This window comes from Anser anser (genome assembly GCF_964211835.1).
Source record: "Anser anser genome assembly, chromosome: 4".
Lineage (NCBI taxonomy): Eukaryota > Metazoa > Chordata > Aves > Anseriformes > Anatidae > Anser > Anser anser.
Window position 1 is genome coordinate 29,644,427 of NC_139724.1, and position 25,807 is coordinate 29,670,233.

The following is a 25,807-nucleotide window of genomic DNA, read 5'->3' on the forward strand; positions in this document are numbered from 1 at the left end:
ACAAGCTAAAAAAACTCCTTTGACTAAGTTGAACTGAGATACAAAGGAGTACAGAAGTGCAGTCAGCACAGAATGCAAAAGTTGAATCAATATGCAATATGAAGTGAAGGTTAATTTAATTTACAAAGATGAGTGATAAAAATGAGGCTTTAGATCTGAAGTTTCAAAATTTGAAAATGATGCATCTAGGCAAATATATTCCATCTGAGATTTGTTAATAAGCATTAGTGGATGAGATATAGTCCAGAGAAGGGTTTGCCCATATTAAATTTTGTATAGAATTTATTCTACTTTAGAAATCCAGAAAAAAAAAGCTGGTATTATCACTGTGAAAAAATGCTATCTTTTTTTCAAACGAAGTACCTTTTGAGAAGTGTTACCCACAAATTTGTTATTCAGTACATTTTTGAGTTTGCCTAATTTCTCAAGATTATCAAGAAAAGAAGACCAGAAAAGAAAAGGCTGTGCATTCCAGGAGAGGGACAGTAAGAATCCTGCTACCCCTTTTGGCTTCTGCTATTATGAAAGTATACCCAGAGGAAGCCACATAGCTGCTCACAAATGAAGGGTCAGAATCTGGCAGAACTAGGCTTAAAGAGCTTAGCGGATAGGGAAGACAAAAATCAAAGAATTGTACATAAGAATTAATAGAACATTAAGAATCTCAAGGAAATCATCCGTGGAAACAATTATTTTATGGATGGATTTTTTTTTTCCTCTCAATCCATGATAAAAGACTGCCATTTTTCTCTTTAGCAGGAATTCAATTTTAGTGTGAAGTAGCTAGGCAGAAGACACAAGCCTTTGAAATATCTGATTAGATATCTGCTAGATATCATAGCATCTACTGAGAGAGGAAAAAAAAAATCATAAAATAATCCTTAAAACAGAAGAACATAACTAAGGAAGGAGGGTCAGGCAACAAGGAAGGAATACAGGGATGCTGTTTGTGTTTGTAGGGAGAAAATTCGTGTGGCCAAAGCCCAACTAGAATTGAAGCTGGCCATGTCTGTGGGAGACAATAGAAAAGGTTTTTTTAGATATGTGAACAGAAAAAGGAGAACCAAAGAAAACATAGGTCCTCTACTAGATGGGGAGGGTCTCCTCACAGACAATGACATAGGCAAAGCAGAGACGTTTAACGCCTTCTTCGCCTCTGTCTTCAACGCTGATGATGGGCTTTGGGACCCAAGGTACCCTGAGCTGGAGGACCATGACGGTGGGAATGACAAACTCCCAACCGACCCTGAACATGGGTGGGATTTGCTTCTCCACCTGGATCCATACAAGTCCATGGGTCCGGATGGGATTCATCCCAGGGTGCTTAAAGAGCTGGCTGACGTCATCGCGAGACCTCAATTATTTTTCAACGATCTTGGGAATCTGGTGAGGTCCCATTGGACTGGAAGCTGGTAAATGTTTTGCCAATTTTCAAGAAGGGTAAGAAAGAAGACCCTAGCAATTACAGGCCTGTCAGTCTCACGTCAGTGCCTGGTAAAATTATGGAGAGGATGATCCTTGAAGTTATTGAAGCGCACCTGGGGGACAATGCAGTCATTGGTCCCAGCCAACATGGGTTCATGAGGGGTAGGTCCTGCCTAACAAATTTGATTTCCTTTTATGATAAGATCACCCATCTAGTCGATCAAGGGAAACCAGCTGATGCGATCTTTTTGGACTTCAGCAAAGCTTTTGACACGGTTTCCCATAGGATCCTACTGGACAAAATGTCCAGCATACAACTTAACAAAAACCTCATATGATGGGTGAGCAATTGGCTGACGGGCATGGCTCAAAGGGTTGTGGTAAATGGGGCCACATCTGGCTGGTGGATGGTCACTAGTGGGGTCCCTCAAGGCTCCATTTTAGGGCCAGTCCTCTTCAATGTTTTTATAAATGATTTGGATGTAGGACTAGAAGGTGTTTTGAGTAAATTTGCCGATGACACCAAACTTGGAGGAGTTGTGGACTCGGATGAGGGTGGAAAGGTCTTGCAGAGAGATCTGGACAGGTTGGAGAGCTGGGTGATCACCAACCACATGAAGTTTAACAAAAGCAAGTGCCGGGTCCTGCACCTGGGACGGGGCAACCCTGGCTATACGTACAGACTGGGCAACGGGATGTTGGAGAGCAGCCCTGCAGAGAGGGATCTGGGGGTTGTGGTTGACAGCAAGTTGAATATGAGCCAGCAGTGTGCCCTGGAAGCCAGGAGGGCCAACCGTATCCTGGGGTGCATCAAGCACGGCATTGCTAGTTGGTCGAGGGAAGGGATTGTCCCGCTCTACTCTGCGCTGGTGCGGCCTTACCTCGAGTACTGTGTGCAGTTCTGGGCACCACAGTACAAAAAGGATGTAAAACTGTTGGAGAGTGTCCAGAGGAGGGTGACAAAGATGGTGAAGGGCCTAGAGGGGAAGACACATGAGGAGTGGCTGAGGTCACTTGGCCTGTTCAGTCTGGAAAAGAGGAGGCTGAGGGGGGACCTCATCGCAGTCTACAACTTCCTCGCGAGAGGGAGTGGAGAGGCAGGTGACCTATTCTCCGTTATCACCAGTGACAGGACCTGTGGGAACAGTGTGAAGCTGAGGCAGGGGAAGTTTAGGCTGGACATCAGGAAGAGGTTCTTCACTGAAAGGGTGGTTGCACACTGGAACAGGCTCCCCAGTGAAGTAGTCACTGCACCAAGCCTGTCTGAATTAAAGAAGAGATTGGACTCTGCACTTGGTCACATGGTCTAAACTTTTGGGCAGACCTGTGTGGTGCCAGGAATTGGACTTGATGATCCTTCAGGGTCCCTTCCAACTCAGGATATTCTATGATTCTATGATTCTATAATGACTTCACAACAGTGCCTCCACCTCCAGCCCCCCATAAATAAGAGAAGAATAACGAGGTATCTATTTTCTTTAAAGACACAAAGGAAGTCCACAATATCTAAACTTTTGACACTGTGGCTACTTTTCCTTCTCCCAGTTTCAAATGAAAAAAACAAAGTGTAATTACTTGTGGAAAAATAAAAGAAATAAAAATAGATGTGTTCCCAGACTGATGGAAAAATGGTGTGGTTACATTTACGTTATTATTATAGCAGGTTTACATCAGTGAGAGTAAGAGGATAAATCAGACACCATATGTGCAACTCCACACTTAATTACTAAAAGAACACTTCTGTAATGAAGACTGTGTCATTGTTTTGAAGTTTGCTTCCTCTTTATCTTTGCACACATGTTACTTCTGGCCATCTGTAGGAACTATTATAAAATCAGAGTCAGTGGGCAACTCTAACAACAGAAGAATATTAATGGTAAAAATCTGTATTACAAAGGAAGGATAATATATTACTGGATGCTCACCGAGTGCTGTTATGACCAACATCAATATCCTTTTGTTATGTAACAAAATAATTATAATAACAAAAAACAGCACCTAGAATGTTGCTTTAGAAGGGATGTTTACAACTTCAAGATAAGCTAATGTCGCATAGTGAAAATAAAACTTTGCAGAAGTCATTTGCAGGATGGAAATATATTACTTCTGTCAAGATGATTCAGACTGTCCCAAAAGAAGACAAGTCCTTTTTCTTGCTCATGTTGTAAGGTCGAGTTTCTAGTCACAACAGTATGAGACAGATGCCCATATATTATACTTGTTTAAACAACATTTCAATTATATTTTGGGTATAGTGATTTAAAGTGTATTGTGCTCACTTTGATATAATAGGGCAAGAAAAGCAGTGAATCAGAGAATAAGCTATGTATTTTTACAGTGTAGCTAAATAGATAAGTCCTTATTGGACTCTGATATCTATCAGAAAAATGAAAGGTAAAAGTATAAGTCCATATTAATCCATCATTTTGCAGACAGTCACTAAATGGAATCAGTGGAATGATGTAAAAACAGTCTTTGTCTAGTGGAAATGAAGATGTTTTTCTTTTGCCGTGTGAAGGTATTGAGAAAATTGGTGTCATGTACAAAACTATGCAAATAATATAATACCACGTGGTGTGTATATATATAGTACCGCTTGATCTTTCCTTTCCTTCCATTGAATACTGGTGTTCATATGAGTAGGTGGTGAGTCAGAATAGGGAGCTGATCTGGACAAAAAATGAATCTTTTCCTTCACTGTCCTACCCTCAAATGGTTTCCAATTGGAAATTGAATGGGAGTTTCAATTCAATCATAGCCTAAGATCAGCTTAAAGCTCGCACTGAACTGCAACCAAAGTTAAAAAATCAGCTTTCTTCAAAATTCTGGAAAACTGACTTAAACTAGTGGGTTACTGTGGACGTATAGTAGGTTATAGAAATAATTATCCGAGATAAAAATAGAACAGAATGGAACAGTCCTCTGACTTCAGACACTGAGCTGCATGTAACTTTTTTTTTTAAATTCCTAATTTATTTTTTTTCCTCCAAGGGACATAGTTTTAAGTTTTCCTGTCAGGGCTTCTGGTGGGATAATTTGTCCCTATGGCATAAATTCAACTGGATGATGATAGTCTTATGGGAATGTTATTCTAGAAAGTGACTGCTGGAGAGCAAACACTGTTATAGCTACATTTATCCTCCCAGGCATGTTTCTGATATCCCAGTTAAGGGGAAAAAAAATTAAAAACGGCTGAGAAGGGTTTTGCCTAGCTTTCTACAAAATGGTACTTCTGAAATAATTTTTAGATATCCCCTTTCCAGATTCGCATCTCCCGTAGGCTTTTAGAGTAGGCAAAACTAGAGTTAGAGTGAAATGTAGACCTAAATCCAAGCTTTCTTTTGTGTGTGATGGACAAAGAAGTCAAGTAAGTTTGGAAATGAGATAATTTTGGAGTGTTTAAATGACAGTATTCTCTTTTTCTAACGTGCACTGAGTGCTATCATATTGTGCGCTCAGAACTGTGGGCAACTCAGAGGGTGTCATAGCGTTGAGGGCAATGACTAGGCAGCAGTATGTTGTGGCACCTTTCCGTATGGTAGCTTAGTTTGTCACTCGGAGCTGGCTCTAAGCTTAGGAGGCTGCCAAAAGCAACCAGCTATTAAGGGAGAGCAGCGATGGCTCTCCTCCTGTTTTGTTTCCAAGCTTTCAGCCTGGAAGTTGCAGGCCGACTGCAGTGCCAGAACTGAGTGTTGGAAGTCATTTATTAAGGGAGAAATTAGGGAATATGAGCAGTATGCCCTGCTATGAGGAATGCCTCCAGCGCTCCCTTAGCACCACTCCATATCGCCTCATCTCCTGCGCCACGCCAGCAACAGGAACAGCAAACCAAGTTCTTCAGTGTGGTCCCCTGGGTTCACTGCCTTTTTTCCTTCTTTAACATTCTCCTCTGGGGCTTTCTGTTGTCACAGGGTAAGTTGGTCCCAGGTCTTATTTTTGGAGAAGTTAAAGATAGAAGGTTTGAGCTGGGTTTGCCATCAGCTGTGCTTCAGTGTAATCTGTGTGCTACCTTGCTCTGGAGGACAGGAAGTATTATCCCTTCTCTCCATTGAACATACCTGGCAGAACAGGGATCTTCTGGAATTCAGGAGAAAAAAAAAAAAAAAAAAGAGTTTATGACCTTTGGAAGAAGGGGCAGGCCACTCAGGAGGGCTACAAAGATGTTGTGAGGTTATGCAGGGAGGAAATTAGAAAGACTAAAGGCTGGCAAGAGCTTAACTTGGATGCTACAGTAAAAGACAATAAACATGTTTTTATAAGTACGTAAACAAGAGAAGGAGGACTAAGGAGAATCTCTATCCTTTATTGGATGCAAGGGGAAATATAGTGACAAGGGATGAGGAAAAGGCTGAGGTACTTAATGCCTTCTTTGCCTCAGTCTTTATTAGTAAGACTAATTCTTCTCAGGGTGCGCACTCCGCTGAGCTGGAAGACGGAGGCAGGGAGCAGAACAAAGCCCTTATAATCCAAGGGGAAAAGGTTAGTGACCTAACTTACCACACCACTTGAACACCCACAAATCTATGGATTTGGTTGGGATCCACCCAAAGGCGCGGAAGGAGCTGGGAGAAGCGCTTGCCAAGATGCTTTCAATAATTTACTAGCAGTACTAGCTAACTGAGGAGGTCCCAGTTGACTGGAGGCTGGCAAATGTGATGCCCATCTACAAGAAGGACAGGAAGGAAGATCCAGGGAGCTACAGGCCTATCAGTCTGTCCTTAGTGCCAGGGAAGGTCATGAGTGGATCATCGTGAGTGCCATCTCATGGCATGTACAGGACAACCAGATGATCAGATCCATTCAGCATGGGTTTGTATGAAAGGCAGGTCCTTCCTGACTAGCCCAATCTCCTGGTATGATGAGATGACCTGCTCAGTAGATGAGGGAAAGGCTGTGCATATTGTTTACTTGAACTTTGGCAAGGTATTTGATACTGTTTTCCACAGCCACCTCCTGGAGAAACTGTCTGCTCATGGCTTGTGGATGGGCCTATGTTTTGCTGGGTAAAAAACTGGTTGGATGGCAAGTCTCGAAGGGTCATTGTGAACAGAGTGAAATCTGGTTGGCAGATGGTCACAAGCCATGTGTACTGGTTTTAGCTGGGATAGAGTTAATTTTCCTCCTAGTAGATGGTAGGGTGCTATGTTTTGGATTTAGGATGAGAATAATGTTGATAACATGCTGATGTTTTAATTGTTGCAGAGCAGTGCTTACACTAAGCCAAGGGCTTTTCAGCTTCTCTCTCTGTCCTGCCAGTGGGCAGGCTGGGCATGCAGCAGGAGCTGGGAGGGGACAGACCCAGGACAGCTGACCCAAACTGGCCAGAGGGGTATTCCATACCATCTGACGTCATGCTAAACAATATATAGGGGTGGCTGGCCGGGGTGGGGGGCCGGCTGCTCGGGGATAGGCTGGGCATCGGTCAGCGGGTGGTGAGCAATTGCATTGTGCGTCACTTGTATCGTACACATTACTATTATTATTATTATTATTTATTATTTTATTTTCTGTCCTAATAAACTGTCTCTATCTTAGCCCACAGGCTTCACTTTCCCGTTTCTCTCCCCCATCCCAGAGAGGGAGGGGGGAGGGTGAGTGAACAGCTGTGTGGTGTTTAGCTGCCGGCCAGGTTAAACCACAACACCATATTTCCCAGGGCTCAGTATTGGGGTCAGTTTTGCTTAATACCTTTATGATCGTATCGATGAGGGGATTGAGTACACTCTCAGTAAGTTTGCAGATGGCACCACATTGGTTGGGAATGTTTATTTGCTTGAGGGTAAGAAGGCTCTGCAGGGGGATCTGCATAGCCTGGATTGATGGGCTGCATCCAGTTGCATGACATTCAATGAGGCTCATTGCCAGGTCCTGCACTTGGGGCACGACAACCCCATGGGGGTAGTATGGGTTTTGGGAAGAGCGGCTGGAACGCTGCCTGGCAGAAAAGGAGCTGGGGGTGTTGGTTGGTAGTCAGCTGAACATGAGCCCACAGTGTGCCCAGGTGGCCAAGAAGGCCAATGGCATCCTGGCTTGTATCAGAAATAGTGTGGCCAGCAGAATGAGGGAAGTGATTGTCCCTCTGTACTTGGCAATATTAGTACAGTTGTCATATAGTACTGTTCCTCTGTACTAGTGAGGCTGCACCTCGAGCCCTCTGCTCAGTTTTGGGCCCCTCACTACCACAAGAATATTGAGTTGCTCATGCGTGGGCAGAGAAAAGCAACAAAGCTGGTAAGGGACTGGAGAACAAGACGTCTGAAGAGCAGCTGAGGGAATTGGGCCTGTTTAGCCTGGAGAAGGTGGAGGGGCTGATGGTAGGCCTCTTTGTTGTCTACAGCTACCTGAAAGGAGGCTGCAGTGAGGAAGGTGTCAGTCTCTTTTCTCAGGTGTCTAGTGATGAAGGAAACATCCTCAAATTGCACCAGGGGATGTTCAGATTAGATATCAGGAACAATTTCTTCATGGAAAGAATAGTTAGGCTTTGGGACAGGCTGCCCAGGGAGTTGCCATCCCTTTAGGTATGGCAATATTCAACAGATGTGTGGACATGGCACTAAGGGATGTGGTTTAGCAGTGAAATTGTAGTGTTAGGTCGATGGTGGGACTTGATGATCTTAATGGTCTTTTCCAATCTAAATGTTCCTATGATTCTATACAGAATGCCTCATTTATGCAATTGTATGCTTAAAGTGACAAAGATGAGAAAAGAAAGATATATTTTTTCCCTCAATCTAAGCAGGGTAATCCTTTTTCACCTTGGGCCAGAATGAGAAATTTTCAGTCTGTGAGAATGATTATGTAAGGCTGATTAATGAGAGTGTGATTAATTAAAGACAAAAAGGGGGCTTTATTTCATCTGAATAGCCTTCATTGAGGCTCTTTTCTCTGCTTAGTAGTCACGTAAGATCTGGAAGAGTCTAAATGTAGTAGTTCTCAGATTGCACTGGGTGTTACTGAATGAATTGGGAACCATTTTTCCTGCATATGTAGTCTCCAACAAGATGACTAAAATGACTTTCACAAATACTTTTTTTTTTTTAATCCTCTGTTTTGGTTAATTGGTGATGGTTTGTGGAAAACCTACCTTCTGGATAACAAGAAAAGTTTCAAATTATTGCAGTGTAGTCATTCCGAAACCTTCAGGATACAGACAGACACAAGAGAAGCTCTTTCAATTCTGACTGTGTAGGGGTGCTTACTTGAGTCAGCACTGAGGATGCTTTCATGCAGACAGTAACTGATTCATCAATAAAGGGCCTGTGTGGAGTTTGAGTAAGCTGCACTATTTTGACATTTGCCACCAATTATGTGATCAGCATTTGTGGCTGATCAGTAGGAATGTGCTGCAATGTTCAGCAGCGTCTCCTGGATCCCCTTTAGAGACTATTAGGTGTCCTAGACAGTCCCAGAGTCTATGTGGTTGACTCAGAAATTGGGAACAGTGGCAGGGTGGGATGAAAAAGGGAGTACAAATATGTCTCAGGGAGGTAGAGTGATTACATGAGGCTGTAGTTTCAGAGGGATCAACTTATGTGAGAAGAGATGCTCTTGCTTATACGTGGTTCACACTGGATGTGATGTGGAGTGTCTGCTGATGATTATACCTAGGTCATTATGAGCTTGAATTTCTTGATTTTTTTTTTTTGTGTGTGTAGTAAAAATAAAATAAATAAATCTTAGTGTTTTCTGGCATCGTATATGGTCAAAACTTTGTTCCAGGCAATTTTACAGTGAGTTTTCCTGCATCCATACTGTATAAATAAAACTGAAGATATCTACCTTTTTTTCTGCCTTTCCAAAGCACAGATAAATATATACTTACATTTATAAAATAACTGTATTCTGTTTCTTCTTGTTGTTGTGTGTTTATTTAGTTCAACAAATGAACACAACAATTTCATCTTAATATATTATGTTAATAAGATGGTGATGGTAGGGGAGAGACCAAATTGATTCCTTTCACATACTGACCATTTCATCACCACATACTGGCTGCTCCTTAACTTTTGTTTTGTAATGTACCCATTCCATTCTTCTTAGAAATGACTTTTTTTTTTTTTTAGTTGATGAACTATTGAAAATCTTATTTATAATCCATTTTAGCTTCAAGCTCATAAGGACATTGTAGGTTTTATGTTTTACTTTCTGTCAGATTTCCAGCATCCATTTGGAAGGGTTTTGACTAGTAGATGTATTAGAGCACTATAAAATCATACTCATTAAACTCTTTAAAATAGTGTAAGGCAGTTAAAACACAGTAGGAAATGAAGATTCTGATCCTTATGAATGGGATTCAGAGAATAGAGTAAGAGAAATGCATTATTTTATTGGGAATATCTCTGTGAAATTTGAAGAAGGCTACAGTTCTATGAAACATTAACATAAACTACAATGATGCAATAAATTTGCTATAAGTAGGGGAACATAAATGATGAAGCTCTGTGGAAAAAAAAAAAGTTTCATCAAGTATGACAGTCCAGGGTGACTTTTTTTCTTTAAAACCTCAGAACTGTGTGTGTTTGCTTCATATTCTACTCAGTCTATTCACTACACATAAGGAGAGAAGGTTCTTTTATTCACGTGGACTTTCATGTCCAAGTGAAACAGCAAGTCTAGTAGATATCAGAGATTCATTTCAAATTGAGGTCAAAGGCATATCTTCAAACTTGTTCCCGTAGTATCCCCAAAGAATGCAGCTAAGCTGACAGTTTCTGGACACTTCCTCAATTGATGGGTCTAAGAAAGCTCTTGACTGACAGAACTGCAATTTTCTGTACTTCTTTCTGACTATGCTGAATTCAGGCTCATGAAAAAAGTTGACCTTTGTGGCAGTAGAATAGAAACAGAGACGAGTCACTATGAAACAGGAAAGAAGAGAGGCAAAAAAACTCCACAGCAGATAAATTAAAAAGGAAAAAATACAACTATTTTAGCTAGTAAAGTACAGAACACTATTAACTATTTGTCTACTTCTGTTGATCTGTATGAATAGATTCAGGCTTCATTTAAAGACAATCAGGAGCAACTTGGAATTTCATATGGTTCAGTTAATGGAGTTATTTTAGAGTTTTGTTTCTGTCCTTGTAAACCTTCATCATCTCTAAGTCCTATAAACAAGGTAAAACTTTGGGCCTAATATAATAAATGCTGGTTTTAGAGTTATTTTCAATTAGGTCAGGATTTCATGTGTAGTTGACTTAATTACAATAATGCGGGCACTGGGGCTTGGCACTGGAGGGCAAATATATTTTTGGTTCAATCTTGATAAGGACAGACTGCCCTCAGCTACAAAAAAAATCGTTTATTTAAATAGCTGCAACAATTGTCTGTCTTGCTGGTGACTGATCGAACTGTGGTTCGATGCAGTGATACTAAAATCCACGTGCATCTTTTCTCTCTGCAGTTTGCTGACTTAGTATTCCCTATCAGCGTTTGTGCTGCTGTGTATGCTCCTCTCCATCACCCAACGGTGCATTCATACTGTGGTGAGAGTAAACACCCTCTGCCCATATTCTTGTCCTGATAAAAACAAGTCTTGACACAAGTTCAGCCATTCCCAGAAAGGATTTTTTGCTGAAAGATGCAAGATTTCTGTTTCGTGTTCTAATGTTAAATTGAAGTAACATAAACTTTATAAAAGTTTATTTGAATGCAGAGTTTCTAAATGCTAATGGCTTTTAAAGAATTAATTATCAGATAAAAAAAATAGGAGAGAAGCGTTTACTGAACGCAATTTCTGTTTAACCTAATACACTCTTGTGTTACTTGCTTGTCTGTGTTTAAGAGGCAGGGAGCTTATGGCAAGGTTTTGTAAAATGTTGACAGTACCAAAATATTTATCGGAGTTCGTTGCTGGCAGATTTTATATTTCTGATTTCATAACATAAAGCAGTTGAATTCCCATTGGTTCAGAGCCTGCCATGATGATATACATTAGTCCTTTAGGACAGTGAATAACCATGAATAATAAGCTTTCTTAATGAGGGAAGAAAGAGACTGCCTTGCTGACAGCATAACTTCCACAAACGAGCACTTGTATACATCAGTGGTGGTAAATGTACCAGTTTCCTGAGATTGATCCTAAAGAGTTAGGAAAAAAATTAGATCACCAGGCACAACTCAGTTCTATTAGAAAAAGCTCCTCTGAGATATGTGAAACATAGTTCGTTCATTTTGTTCTGCTTTCTATAATAAAGAAATTGTGAGATTGTAGCTGTGAGGTTGTGTTAAGAACATGATGAGAAAGGTTTAAATTCGCTATTTCTCATTTCATTGTAATTCATTTAAACACGGGTCACTGACGCTATGAAATCTGATGTCAGCCTTTCAATGAATAAATAAATAAACTTAAAATGATAATATTAAGCCAGAACATGAAATTAGCAGCAAAGATTTCATCTAATAAATTGAAGCTGCTTCTTTCATTCTCAGTGTTCATGTTGCTGTATACTGCTATGTGTAATATCCTGTTTCAGAGTTTTAGTAACCCACTTACCCAAGTCTACGTTACTGTTCCATTGTTCCTGAGGACTGCTTCAAAGAGATGTATCCTTGCTGCGGCTGCTTTCCAGGTGTTCTGGGCCTTTCGGAAATGCACCAGGCACACAAGTAAACAACTTTACTTGTTTCTGGGTTCACAACAGCTGCCTATAAGCTTTTTGGTTCCATTCCAAGTTCTTTCAGAAAGGGTGTCAGCCCTGGGCAGTTGCCTCCCACTCTCATCCTCCCACAGATGCTCAGTGCCTGAGCTTCTGCCCTCACCCACCAGCATCTGGCAGTGAAAGCAGCGTGAAGGCAGAGAGACAGCAACAGCAAAAGGTACGGAAAGCCTTGCCCTTGTGCTGGCTGCTCACCACAGAGTGCCCTGGGGGGGATACATCTCAGAGCCCCCTGACAAGTTTCATGTATCTACCAAGTGTGATACTACAACACCAGGAGTGAGAGGGTCTGCACTCTTGTGCAGAGGGTCCTTCCACTTGTGCAGCATGATAGTTTTGCAATTTAAATTGGGAAGAGTAAGGAAGAGATCGACAGGAGTCAGCAGAAGGCAGGATTCGTCCAGCATGTTGAATGCTTTTCATGAGATTTAACAACAAAAATGTTGTTCTCTTGTGTGTTCCAGCACATGAGCTGTCAGCAGCCTTCTGGCTGCTCTGCAAGGACTGTGCCAGCCTTTTTGTGGGTGAAGGACGAAGAGGGTGTGCCTGCATGGTCAGTGACCGTGGCTGCCTGAAGTAGCAGCTGAGAGACAGAACAGATCGGTACACAGATGCGTGAGCTGTTGGCTGCCGTGGCAGCGCTGCCTTTCGCTGCTGCGAGCCCCAGGCCTGCTGCAGGTAGTTGAGCTTCACAGCTTCAGAGCCTGGTTCAGAGTGTGGCTGCTGCTTCTGGAGGAGAAGCGGTGGGTGCCAGATCGAGGTGTGCTCCGGTGAGAGCGGGCAGTAAGGCCTAGGGGTGGCAGCTGCTGCTCTGCCACTGATCTGCTTCCCGCAAAGCATCCTGGAGGACAGACTTTGCTAGGTACAGATTATGGCTGTGTTCACAGAGGGAGTCTGGTGCCATGACTGCTTTCTAAGAACCCTGGGTTTGGTGTGGCAGTGTGGCTTCCTCAGATGCCTTGTTTGTTGTGAAGTTTTTGAGAAAGAAGGCTGTGGGTGAAGATGTGGGGGCACTAGTCTGTGGGGGTACTAGTCTGTGGGGGTAGTGAAGGGACTCTGCCTAATGGGAGAAGACAGGCTTTTAGCTAAAACTGCTGCTACTTGTTCAAAGTGTGATCCCTATTATTTATATATATGTGTAGTATATAAATATATATAATACTACAGTAGTCTATAATATATGTATATATATCATTTATATAAAAATTACATTGTTTGCAGATGCATCTCTGGCATGAAACCATAATGGTAGGTGAAAATAGCTTAAGAAGGTAGCTGCGTGTTCTTCCTGACAGGGATGCGTATCCATCAGTATGTACAATGAAGTGCTCAAAGCCACAGGCAATGAAGCATGGTTTATGTTTATTACTCTATCTATATTAGAAACCTATTAATAACACTGAATATGATGATAGAACTTACCCTCTTTTCCTTATCTATAGAAAATAGGCATATTATAGACTATAGATTATAGTCTTCCTTTTTTGTCCCCCTTCATATTTATAGTATGTGAAAGACAAAGACTGATGTATCCTGAGGGTATACAGTACTATTCCTTGATACATTAAAAATGACCTTTTAAATAAAGGCAGGTTAATTTCTAATGTGTCCTCTCTCTTAAAGGTAGTAGGAACACATTGATCTAGTCAGTATTTAAAATTTCATTTATTACACTTCGTAGATTTATTAAGTTGATTAAATCAGTTTATTTGGATACAATGGTGTATTTTTGTCTCTGTTGTGAATGTTGAATATCCTAGCTAGTCACCTTTTAGTTACACAGAACAACAGCATAATAGGTGAGGAATTTTGGAAACAAGTTCTTTGAAAGGGGAAAATTTCTTAATTTTAAGTATACATATATTTTTAAGTAGGGCATTCTCATATTTAGGTATATATTTTTACTCATATAAACTCTCATTTAAGTCAGTTTTCATTAATTACATGTTTTATACACTATTATATATACATTATCACATGGTATGATATTTTTTTGGTCTTTGTTTGCAAAGCTTACAGCATAGGGAGACGTAAAGTAGTGCTCAGTATATATTTGCTAAACTCTCATCATAGCAGTATCTCTTCCAGTACATCAATTCCAAATGAAGAATGAAGCAAGGAACAAAATTTACATTACCAATTTACCAATTGTACATTTAATGTAAAGTACTGGGGAGATTTAGAGAACACAATAAACTTTGAAATAAATTATTCTGTGATACATTAATCATGATTCGATATTCATAAGAAAGGTGTCAGAACTGGGATTTTGTTTGTTTTCCACAAAATATTGAAAAGTAGAAGGGTGTGAAAATCATTATTAGAAGAGAAAAGGGAGATGGATTCATGTTGCTTTTTCCCAAGAATTGAAAGGAATTGTCCTCAACTGAGACAACTCATTAGCAGTGATAACTGTGGCAGTTTGGTGAACGTTTCCAGTAGTTTTCTTTCCTTTTTTTTTTCCCCATCTGTTTGGTTTTGTTTTGTGGTATTTTGTTTTAATCATTGAAAAAATAGTGAATTGGCACACTACTATTTTACACACCCTTTCACAGAAATAAAAATAGATAAGCAGTGTTTTCCCCACTCTGCAAAGGTTGGTGTTGATGGTGGCTTAGGATCTGAGTAAAAAAGAAGAACATACTTTCACAGCCATTTTCCTTTTTACTTATTGTGTGTAATACTTTCATTGGTTTTAATATAAAGCTTACAGGAGAATGTACATTGAAATTGCTAGTAATGGCTAAAGTTCAAAGAGGTTGGATATTCAGTTTATATGGCCATCTGTCTCAGAGTTCAGATATGTATTTGAATTCCATCCATTTTGTTAATACTATTTGACGGTTTGGGTGCAATAGAGATATTGAAGATTATTTAGCATCAATTTATCAGAGTTGGAAATACAAGCAGCAGTTTAATTCTGCAGAATCAATATCCTAAGCTAAGTAAAGAGTTAATATATAATTTTCTGGTATGGTGTCCTTTTTAGTAAGTAAAATAGCGATTTAACCAACTTGCAGCATGATAATGATTTAACTATATTGTAGCATAAACCACTTCTGAGAAAGCTGGAAAGTTTCAAGGCTAGAAGATTAGAACCAATTGCTTTACTGCACAGACTAAATTGTGTGTGATTGCTTTGTGGCAAATGTATTCAGTTACCACATTTTTAATCAAGAGTGTGTGCAGTTATTTTACAAAGAGTTTTCTTTAATAAAATGAAGTATTTCATATCTATGATTTGTAAGTTTCACTAAAAAGCTGTGATTAACTTTTTCTTCTTTGCAATTCTGGTTTGAATAGGCATGAGAGTCATCTTAAAGAACAAACCCTGATAAGATAGCTAAATCACAAACACGTATTTTTGTGTGAATGGTTGCAAACTGAAAACATGAGTAAATATTGTTATAAAGAGGTTTTCAATATAACAATTGTTTTGGAAATTCTATGGAAGGACGAGGATAAAACAGTAACACAAAGTACAGATCACATGGAGCATGTACAGGTTACTTTGCTAGAGGATTGACCATAATAAGGTCTTGATTCCCTTATCGAAATGAGGCAAGTGCAATGCTGTAAGGTGGCTGCCATCCATCTGTCACTTCAGAAGGTACAGCTATTCCAGAAGTGCTCCTTACCCAAGGGTTTTAAGAAGCAAATTTGTCATAGGATAAAATAATCCTCTTGTGGATAATAATTTATCAAAAATTTTCAGAAGTAACTGCAATGGAGAGAAGTTAATAGCAAGAAAACTGCAGTGTGCATCAGATTCACGAATGCTCTGGAAATGGGCTAAAAAGTAAAATGACAGAGCTTTCTGAGATTCAGAAAAGCAAATCTAAAATTGAAACTAAAGAACTTACTGTACAGTTAGAAATAAGGAATAACTATTATCTGTTCCACACCCTTCAATTTATCCCTCCTCAACTTTTGAGACAAATCTCAGGCTGATGGAGGACAGCACAGAAGGATCCCATGATACTGATCAGTTTAATGATGAAATGGAAGGTGAAACTCATGGTTAATTAGAGAAATAACGCACCTGAGAAAAAGAAAACACCCTAATTATTTACATGCAATGAGTAGCTGTAAATTGTCTATTTGCATTTATAGGGTATAGCAGGTAATGGCAACTGTTAATAGCTATCTGAGAATTTCAGGTCAGTATTTAGTAGCAAACAAATTATTTACATATAGTAAAAGATATACTAGAGTATTTTAAATTTCTCTATGTACTTTATGCGTAGCTTATGTTTTAAATACATATAGATTATTATGTAAATAGAATTATAAATTATGAAAATACAATATTTTATATTATGAATTTTTACATTCAGAAATATACTAGAGTATGAGAATTACTAGGAAAGGAGTATTTAAAGACAAAAGAAAATGTGCTATTATATAAATGTATGGCGCATTCCTGTCTTCAATTATGATACTTTGAAAAAACTGGGGTTTTATTTCTAAACTATATTAGACTCTGGTTACATTCTGTAGAAATGTGTAATACAAACAGGAGTGTACAGAGAGAGAAACTGGAAAACCCAGAGGTACAACCTGGCCTGTGTTTGAAGATGTAGTAAGTAAATGAACTCATCAGACTTTCAGACATGGTTATGTGAATATAAAAAAGCAATACTCTTCATACCCATATAGTCATATGAAAATAAATATACATACAAATTTATAAAAAGAAGCAGACAAACTTAAGAAGCTAAAGTCCGTCAGTGAATATTAAACAAAATTGCTAGTTGCAATTTCTAGCTTAAGCAGTAAACATACTCGGGAATATTCTAACAAGTCCCTTCTCTCCCTGTTTCTGTACTTACAATTTAATTTAATCATCTACCATTGGTTACCAATTTATTAACAAGTAGTTATTAAAAACGTATTTGCATCTCTTTACAGTTTCACATCCATGCTTAGTGCAAGGGAAGTATTAGAGCAAGTTTTCTGAAAATATAAGGTACATTTTGATTAATAGCTGCTTGATGGCAACTCCTGGTAAAGTAGTTGAAAATTAAAATAAACATACAGAATAAAGAACTTTTAAACAATAGAGTGGTGAAAATATGGGGTGGAACTACATCTTATTTATGCAAGGCCTTAGAAAAAGCTTAATACTTAAATGTTTTCAGAAGACCAAAAGATACCAGATGATACTCAATCTTGGAATCTCTAGAAAATGGCAGACTTCATAACAGCATTAATCAACATGTAAGTGGTTGTCTTATCTTTAAATCCTTTCAAATACATGAGTTGTATTGTAATGCATGGAGCGTATATTTATGTGTGTTACAAGAGGTAGTATCATGTATCTGATATCACTACTTACACAGCCCTAGTAAATTCACTTACACTGCTTTTTGGGTGATGCCTCAGTGATGTGAGAAACTCCAGAAGAAAAATCTCTCTTCTGTAGGGTTCCTATGAAATCGTCAAATATAATGAAATTACATTTATTTTCCAGAATGTTTCTTTCAAAGCTGGCCTCTCTGTTTTCTCTGGCTGTGCAGCAGCTTAATTCAGATCCTAAACTGCAGTCTGTGGTGCCCCTCTCTCCCCACCAATTCCAAAGTTTTCAGAAATACATGTACTATCTGGGAAATGAAAGTAGAACTTTTTTTCCCTCTCCCGAACAGTGATAGCAGAAGAATACAAAAGACTAAAAGTTGCTTGTACTCAAGAGGTCTACAGGAGCTATATTTGTTAAACTCTTATCTTTTAAAAAATTTCTTAAAATCCATATTGTTAATGCTGATTTTCAGCAGTTTCCTATGAGACAAAGTTTTGCATGGTGTTGATTATAACATTTGATACATCAATCATGTTTGACACTGAAATTGCTTAAGCCCATTTACCTCCAGTACTTGTGAAAGATAGATAATATCCTGGGCAGTTAATAAAAGCATGCTAAGTAAGTGTATTAATTTATATACTCAGTTGTTGTGATCCGTTGAAAGATTTCTGATAGTTTAAGGCAGAAGATATCCACCATTATTTGAAACACACAGAAACTTTTACTTGAAAATAAAAGTAGTTATATAATAAAAAAACCTCAAAGATAACTACTATGCAAATATGTAATTCATGAAATTAAAATACAGAAGTTATCCAAACAGTGAAACATCATGTTATAATCAGTGAGTAAACAAGATCTAGATCAGTAATGCAAATTTGGGTTCATAAACATGTCACTTAGCCCCAAAAGGGCATGAGATAAGCATCCTTTTAAAACAAAATACCATTTTGCAAGGATATTTCTATGATTGTTTGATAGTATAACCATTAAAAAGAATGTATAAAAGTTCTGTACTTACCATTTATGCGGCAGTCCCGAATGGAAATAAGGATTCAGTTATTTTGGGTATGAGTATGTAGAGGTGACATTGTCTTTCTTTCTGTTCATAAAGCTTTTAAAACTCATGCTAATCTCACATATTTAATTCAGCACCTGAAAATGGAAGTCTTAAAGGGCATATCTTATTTTTTTTGTTGTTGAAATAAGAATAACTATTTTAAGGAGATCTGTGTTTTTGGTAGTATATTTTAACGAAGAAGTAATCACTTACGTTGTGCAAGTTCAATAGAAAAATTATGATACTTTGAAAAAAATGGGGTTTTATTTCTGAAAAAAAAAAACTGCAGACACCCTACCTACTGCTGGGATTTTAGATGGAGTCCATCTTAAAAGGTTGCTTATTTAATTTACATTTTAAGTGTTCATCCAAGTAACAGGCAATGAAGTCAGAGACTGAGCATGTAATAATTTTCTCTTTTTTCTTTTTTTTGGACAAGTACAAAGAAGAAGCCTTTCAGGGTCAAACAATTTTCAAAACTATAAGGCCTTTATTCTTTTACATCACATGAGGCTTAAATGTATGCAGTTTAGATGGGAGTGGTGGGATGTGGCTGCCCTCACCATCTTCTGTGAAATGACTGTTCTCCAACCTAATTTTCATTTCACAGAGAGATATACCAAGAGTGCACAAAAGGGACAAAGGTTCAACTGTGCATAGCTAGCGTTAGCATGCATAGCTGCTAAACTAATCTGATTCTGGCATTGAAAGTTAACAATAAACTTTTTTCAAGACTTTTCAGTAAATACAAATAAAGGGGTGCTTTCTTCAAGATTAAAAGTCAAGGTTCAGGTTTTTTTATTTTTGTTTTATTTATTTATTTTTACTGTAATGGACATAGTGTTCCAGTAGCAGTGGTACTGAGAACTAACACAGAGGCAGTGAAGGAAGATGCCATTCCACAACACACTTGAGTTCTTGGAGTTCTGAAATAATCTCTTCCAGTGTTTCAAGTCAGTGAGCTAGATTTGTTGTAATAATCATGGAACAACTGATTAGCAGTTCTGTTTTGGTGGAAGAATGAAGGGAACCCCAGAAGAAACAGAACTTTTCTACTGTGTCACTTTTTATCATCATTAATATCGAGGTGCTGAACAGCTATATAAGACCAAGCTTTAACTTACTTAAATAAAATATCTGTCTGCATTAGAGCACATTGTCTTTGTTTCAGATCATTCACTACTTAGCTTACCGTGCAAGAGATCTATGAGACATACCTCTACATTAGAAGAGTTGGAAACGTGACTTAAGTGGGAACTTTTAGAACAAGAAAGGCAATTATAACTAAGGAGAAATCTTAAATTTTCTTAATAGGGAGTACCAGAATGAGATTGCTTTTGGTGGAATAAAAGGTATGTGGTGTCAAGATAGTATTGTATATTAATCTTAAGACTGAGGTTGAGTTAGGAGTGAATGACAGCTAGGTGGGCTGGTAAAGTCGGCTGGAATGAGGCAGAAACTGATACTGGTTTAATGAAGGTTGGTTGACTAGCCCCCAAAGAAGGTAGCAGACTCGTGCAGGATCTCATTAGTGAGACTGTGAGTAGAGGTAAGGCAAGAGTCCATTTAATACCAGTGATATCTCCATGGGAATTAATTCTACACAGTCTCTGCCTTCAGATGGATGCGAGGGCTATGCTATATGAGGAATGATAGAAGTCAAAATCACAGTTTGTGTAAGAGGATTGCCAGGAGCATGGCTGTAAATGATACAGGATAATAAGTGATCCCCAATTTGTTCACATTTTATGCTCTGTTGACTTCCTATGCAAAAGGAAATAGAAAGGCAAGTCTTTAATGTTCTGTACACACACTGGGTTCTCACCGCACTCTTCTGACTTTTTGTACTTATTTCTACATTATTTGTACATATTTCTACATTGGCAAGATAAGTGCATTAGAGGCGAGGTACAAAGGGAAAAAATTAATAAACAGTCATATAAGTCAGTATGCACAGAAGTTGTTCATCTTTATCCTGTATTACAGGACTAAATAATACAGAATAAACAGAATGACTTGCATGTATCTCAAAGTGTTTTCTGTGTTGTCAGTTTAAGATGATAGCTTTAATACAGATGCTGAATATCAATAAGTATTGTCTAGCTCTAATAAGTACGGAAACCACTTGTGAAATGCGTATTTGTAGGTTCAGTGAGAACCACCTAAGGGAAACTCTCTAGCCATATGTATCTATAAAATGTGTGAGTATGATTGTTATAAGCCTTCTGTGGTTGTCATCTTACCTTTGCAGACTTATAATGTCTTTGTTTTTACTCGAAAGGAACTCTGACACAAATTCTCAATAACATTTTCAGCATCTCCTGCAAGGATTTTCTCATACATGTCAGAATATGTTTCTCAGAGCCTTTAACTTTAGCAACAGGTCTGTGCATTCTTTTAGACTGTTGTCTAAAACCTTCCTAATACCAGTACATAATACCTCAGTTTTAGTCCCAGCAGTTCACACCATAAAGGTATCACTGTAGCTGGGTAATGTAGGACTAACTCTGCAAACCAGTCCAGTTTTGTCTCAGAAAATGAAATTTTGTGTTCAGAAGAGGAGAAAATAGTTTCAATAACCTGGTTACAAATATACTACAACTTTTCAGTTAGCGCAAGCTGGTTTGTTAAGGTGACTGCAGGGCGACAAACTTATGGATGTCACACAGATGAAATAGTCAAAATAAATAACTACACATAATTGTATACTTATCATATGCTATGCAAGTGACCAGATAGCTATTGGTATTTACTCTTAAAATCTCCCTTTAAAGTACTAAGTTTTGAAATGCTTAAGTCAACTGTCTGGTTTAATAGATTGTAAACAAGCAAGTATCCTTCTGCTAATTTCTCTTTCCAGAGAACAAGGTTGTATCAACCATTAAAGATGGCCTCTTTCTGTAAAAGAAAAATGATGGCCCTTTTTCTATTCTCTTTGTAACATTTCAGGTGATTTATGAAGGTGAAATACATTGAAGCAGTCTGCAATTTTAAGCTTTGCATAAGAAGAAAAAATGGATGTAAACAGTATTTATTTCTATTTTCAGTGCATCATAATAAAGTTGCATAGGTTTGTTGGAATTGTGTGATTTTTAGTGTTCTTGTACAGATTTCTACAAGGTGCCACTGTTTATGCAAATAACAGTAACAGTTGAACCCCATCTGTACTCACAACTGAAGACACTATGTTGCAGTATTGTGAAATATCTGTTAAGAATTATTGCTAAGTCTCCTCTGGGATGACAATATTTTTCTTTCTACTCCTAACATAGTGGTAGACAGGTATGAAGCCAGATGTGTGTATGAAGCTGTACCAACACCAGCATTTTTAACAAGTACTTCTGAGGACAAACATAATTCACTAAACGTCATTAGCACTAATACAAATGTATTTTATGCAGCTGTCTAAAGTGTCCTATGACCTCATGGTTGTTTAAAATCTCATTTTCTTTTTTTGGGTTTGCTTCTGATGAGTTATAGAGCAGTGGTGCATTTATCATGGCAGTGGTTTTCCTGCTCAGATCCTATGCAACATGATTTGTGGATTTCTGAAACAGGAGCAACCCAAAATCAAAACCAATCAAAGGTTTTCAAATGCTCTACCTTGAATTTTGCACCTGATCACAGTTAATTCTAGGACAAGAATTTGAGGTTTGCTTGATAGGCTGGGAATATTCTTATAATGCTGACACAATATAGAATATATATAGTTTCAATAATGCAATTTAAAAATCCCTTCAGAATATTTGGCAGAAAATACAGAGCTTTGCTTACAGTTTAGACTTCAGTCTGGTAAGATAATAGATACATGATACGTGTTTTATACTAATATCTGTCAGGATGCAAACGGTGCACCAGAGAAGCATATATTTACAAGAAAAAGCTGATGACCATGTCATTGATGATCATCTTTATTGCTTCATTTGAGAAATTTTTTTGAGTCTTTTACCATTGCTTTTCTATTATGCCCTGCCTTTTCTGAGGCTTTTCCATGGCTGTTTGTCTCAACTGATGTCTCATATACCCATACTCATAAGAAAATGACTTGTGCCAATATAATATTTCAGTCTGTCACTGAACTTTTACATTTTATTTTGACAGGAACAGACCTGTAAAGATGTTTATGTGGTGGTCAGCTGTTTTACTTCTTGGATGCATTTTGTTGGGAGCAGACGGGTGGCCAGCCAAGGAAGGATACAACTTTAGGCTCTATCAGCCCCTAGTAAGACTACGCCACAAGGTACTGATTATTCTCTAGCACTTGTGACTCAGGCTTCATGGTCAAAGGTTAAATTATATGCCAGCCTTGTCTTGTTTAGATTTATTGGAGTGGTGTTTAGAAATTAACTTTTTCAGTAACATTCTGCAGAAATATAGACTTGCTTTGACAAGTAAACAGGAGCTGTTTGTATTTGGATGCCCAGAAACCTTTCAAAGAGTGAGATTAGCTCTATTCTAGTTTTACAGACTAGAGATTATGTACGTCAACAGATACTCTCAGAGAGACAGGAAAATTTGTCTCCTAAAGTGACTGTCTGCATCTGCTTAAGGCAATGACTTGTCCCAGTACCCACTGGATTTCAGACCAAGCAGCACCAAGAGAACTGCTTATCAAAGAAGCATAGTGGTGAGGTTAGCTCGTCAACAAAAACTTGCCTCCATGAGGTAGATGTTCACAGTACTAAATTTGAACTCTGGCATGATTACAGTGTTTCCTGCAGTGATTTCCCAGCTACAAGCATTGTATGCCATTCAAATTTTGCCCACCTGCCACACCTTTGTCACAAATCAAGGACTACCAGAACAGTTCTCATTTAAAAGATCCTGGTCTTCTTCTAGCAGCTAAAAGGGAAACTACTGTAGTGGTTTCGTACAGTAACAGGAAAGGAACAGGGCTGTCAAATCTCCATGGGCTGCCTGAAGCTAGCATAGATCTGGTGAACTTTAGTTTCTACTTGGCATGGGACCAATATCTGTGGAACTCTAAGGCCTGTGATCAGGACAACAAAGATCATAAAAAAAACCTTTTCCCTCTTCTTCTGAATCTGGATGTTTCATCTAGAAAGTCCAAATTATTGCTAGAAGCTATAAATGTTAGTTTCTATTACTGTTTCAAGATCTGGCTAGTTTAATTTCTCAATATATTTTATAAAATAGCAAGATATTTCCTCTTGGACCTAGGTTTGCAAAAATGATCCAATGTCATGGATCATGTGATTGTATTTCAGCATGTAAGGAGGAGGAACTCATAACTGAAGCCATTGAGAGTTCTGCTCAAACAAGATTAAAATATTTGCCTATTTATTAACCCATTATTGCCTACTGTGTACGTAACATATAGAAAGTTTCTAACAGATGGAAAATAAAATGCAAAAGTTTATATTTTATTATAAAATTTTGTGTCCTCTAGGGGAATGTTGTTCCGTCAGAATACAACAGCCCCTTATCCTGGGGCCTGATGTGTCATGTGCTAAACCGTATAGGCACACAGGTGTTTACGTTGAGTATTTTGCAAAATCAGAAACTTTGTGTTATCAGTTTACCTCCATTTGTCAGTTTTAAACAAAGTAAAACAATACAGGAAAAATACTTTGAAGGCTAGAAGAAATGAGAAACTAGTAGTTTATCTATGGAACGAGCTGTGGGAGAGAGAAATTATATGTAACCCCCCCCCCCCCCCCCCCCCCCCCCAATGAATATTGTGAAAAGAATCAAGGGCAGCGGATGAGGTATGGTGAACATCATTTCTCAGTTGGTCTGTGAAATCGATATTATATTATATGTGGAACTAATAGTATTGGTGTTCCTTAATAATACTTCTAATCCTCTGATAACTCTCATATAGTATGTGAAATAGGCTGTAATAAGCATTACAAATTTAATTATGGGGTAGATAACACACACGTTCACATATATGTATGTGAACACATATCTCTATATCATTCATGTATGTATATGTCTATATTTCCTCTTTTTAATTTCGTGTTACTTTGTTATGCATATTTCAAAAACACATACAAAATGGAAAGTAAGCATACATACAGAAAAAGCAAATGACATTCTGTAAGTAGGTTTTGTGTTTTTAAAAGAAATTAAACTTTAGAGGAAAAGAATTGATAGAGGTGAATATAAAAGAAGAGGAAAAATAATAAAAACTTGAGATAAAAGTGTGTTCTGAAAGGCAAAGAAAATATGGGCATTTATTTATTCTGAGGCAATATGTCTAGATGAAAAAAATGTTTAGTATAGTTCTACTTTTGGTATTAGGGATGCATTTTAGTATACAACAATGAGGAATGCAGAACTTTCCTAAAGTCAATTTTTAAAACCACTTCTGGCACAGACACACATTCCAAATATGTAGATAATATTGTAAGGGAGACTTTCTGTTTCAATCAAGCATTTAATATTTCAAATGCTAGATTGTTATGCAAGTAGAATACTTATTACAAATAGAAGATGATAATGAATATCAGCAGAGTCATATTTGCTTTGATCAAGCAATATGTATACAAGTTTAAGAGTGTGCAGATTAAAAAAGATGAGTAATCACTCTTGCTCTTGTAAAGGGGAATTTATTTGACTTGGATGGTATTCCAACCACAGCAACTCCAAATGTCAGACTGCAGGGAAAAACAATCTTGTTGTTTATCTGTCAAGTTAATATTTGGGTATTATCTTGAAAAACATAATTGTGTTCATGTTGATAGCAGGCATCCATATCATAAAAGTTTTGTTGTTGTTGTTGTTTTAAAAGGGATTATGAACAGATTTGTCTCCTTGTGCATGGAAATTACAAGTAGGCATTTAGTCTAAATGAATTATGGTCTGAATGCATAAGGAAAAGACTTTGGAACTAGGGAAATACTTTATGCATACAGAAAGGGTGAGTTGGACAAGGTGACCACCAGAAGTCTCTTTCTTGGAAGTCAAACTGGGGCTCCAGAGCAGCAGGACTGGTCAGGCTGGGAGTAGATGATAGATTTTATTTTACTTTATTTTTCTGAACAGCTAGACATTGGTTCAATTCTGCCTCTTCTTCTATAGTGTAATCTATTGTCATTTGCTTGAACTGGGATGGAGAAAGACTATTACAAAACACCCCTGAAAATTTTACTTCTAGTCATCTTCAACCTGCTATGGCTTACCCTTACGTAGTGACAATGAAAAATATTAGGCTATGTCTCAATTGCATGTGCATTTCTTGTTGTGCCAGTTAATCCTTGGTTCTTCATTAGTCAAAACACTGAAAAAGTTTGTAAGGGACTTTCCATTTGGGGAGTCTGCTTGCGTTGCTGCTGAGGGTATTGTAAGCAATTTGTTAATACCTAGATTCCCACCTGAAATCGTTAGAAAGTATTT

At 38.1% G+C, this 25,807-nt stretch overlaps 1 protein-coding gene and 1 long non-coding RNA gene across 15 annotated transcripts in view; one reads left to right on the forward strand and one right to left on the reverse strand.

The window, feature by feature from the left end:
• FSTL5 (follistatin like 5) overlaps window positions 1-25,807 on the forward strand; it is a 413,536-nt gene that overhangs the window by 131,366 nt on the left and 256,363 nt on the right. For 13 of the 14 annotated variants that reach the window (XM_083834399.1, XM_083834401.1, XM_083834389.1 and 10 more), the window contains one exon: window positions 22,547-22,685. In XM_083834399.1, the coding sequence (XP_083690525.1) occupies window positions 22,563-22,685 (123 nt within the window). In that variant the 5' untranslated portion in view covers window positions 22,547-22,562. Of the gene's footprint in view, window positions 1-17,256; window positions 17,304-22,546; window positions 22,686-25,807 lie in introns of those variants that run through there. The other variant, XM_083834396.1, reaches the window with a different exon arrangement.
• Window positions 12,305-22,519, reverse strand: LOC310898843. The gene is made up of 3 exons (XR_014583774.1): window positions 18,407-22,519; window positions 17,445-17,513; window positions 12,305-16,125 (listed from the first exon to the last, which is right to left on the reverse strand). It is a non-coding gene; the product is annotated as an uncharacterized lncRNA (long non-coding RNA).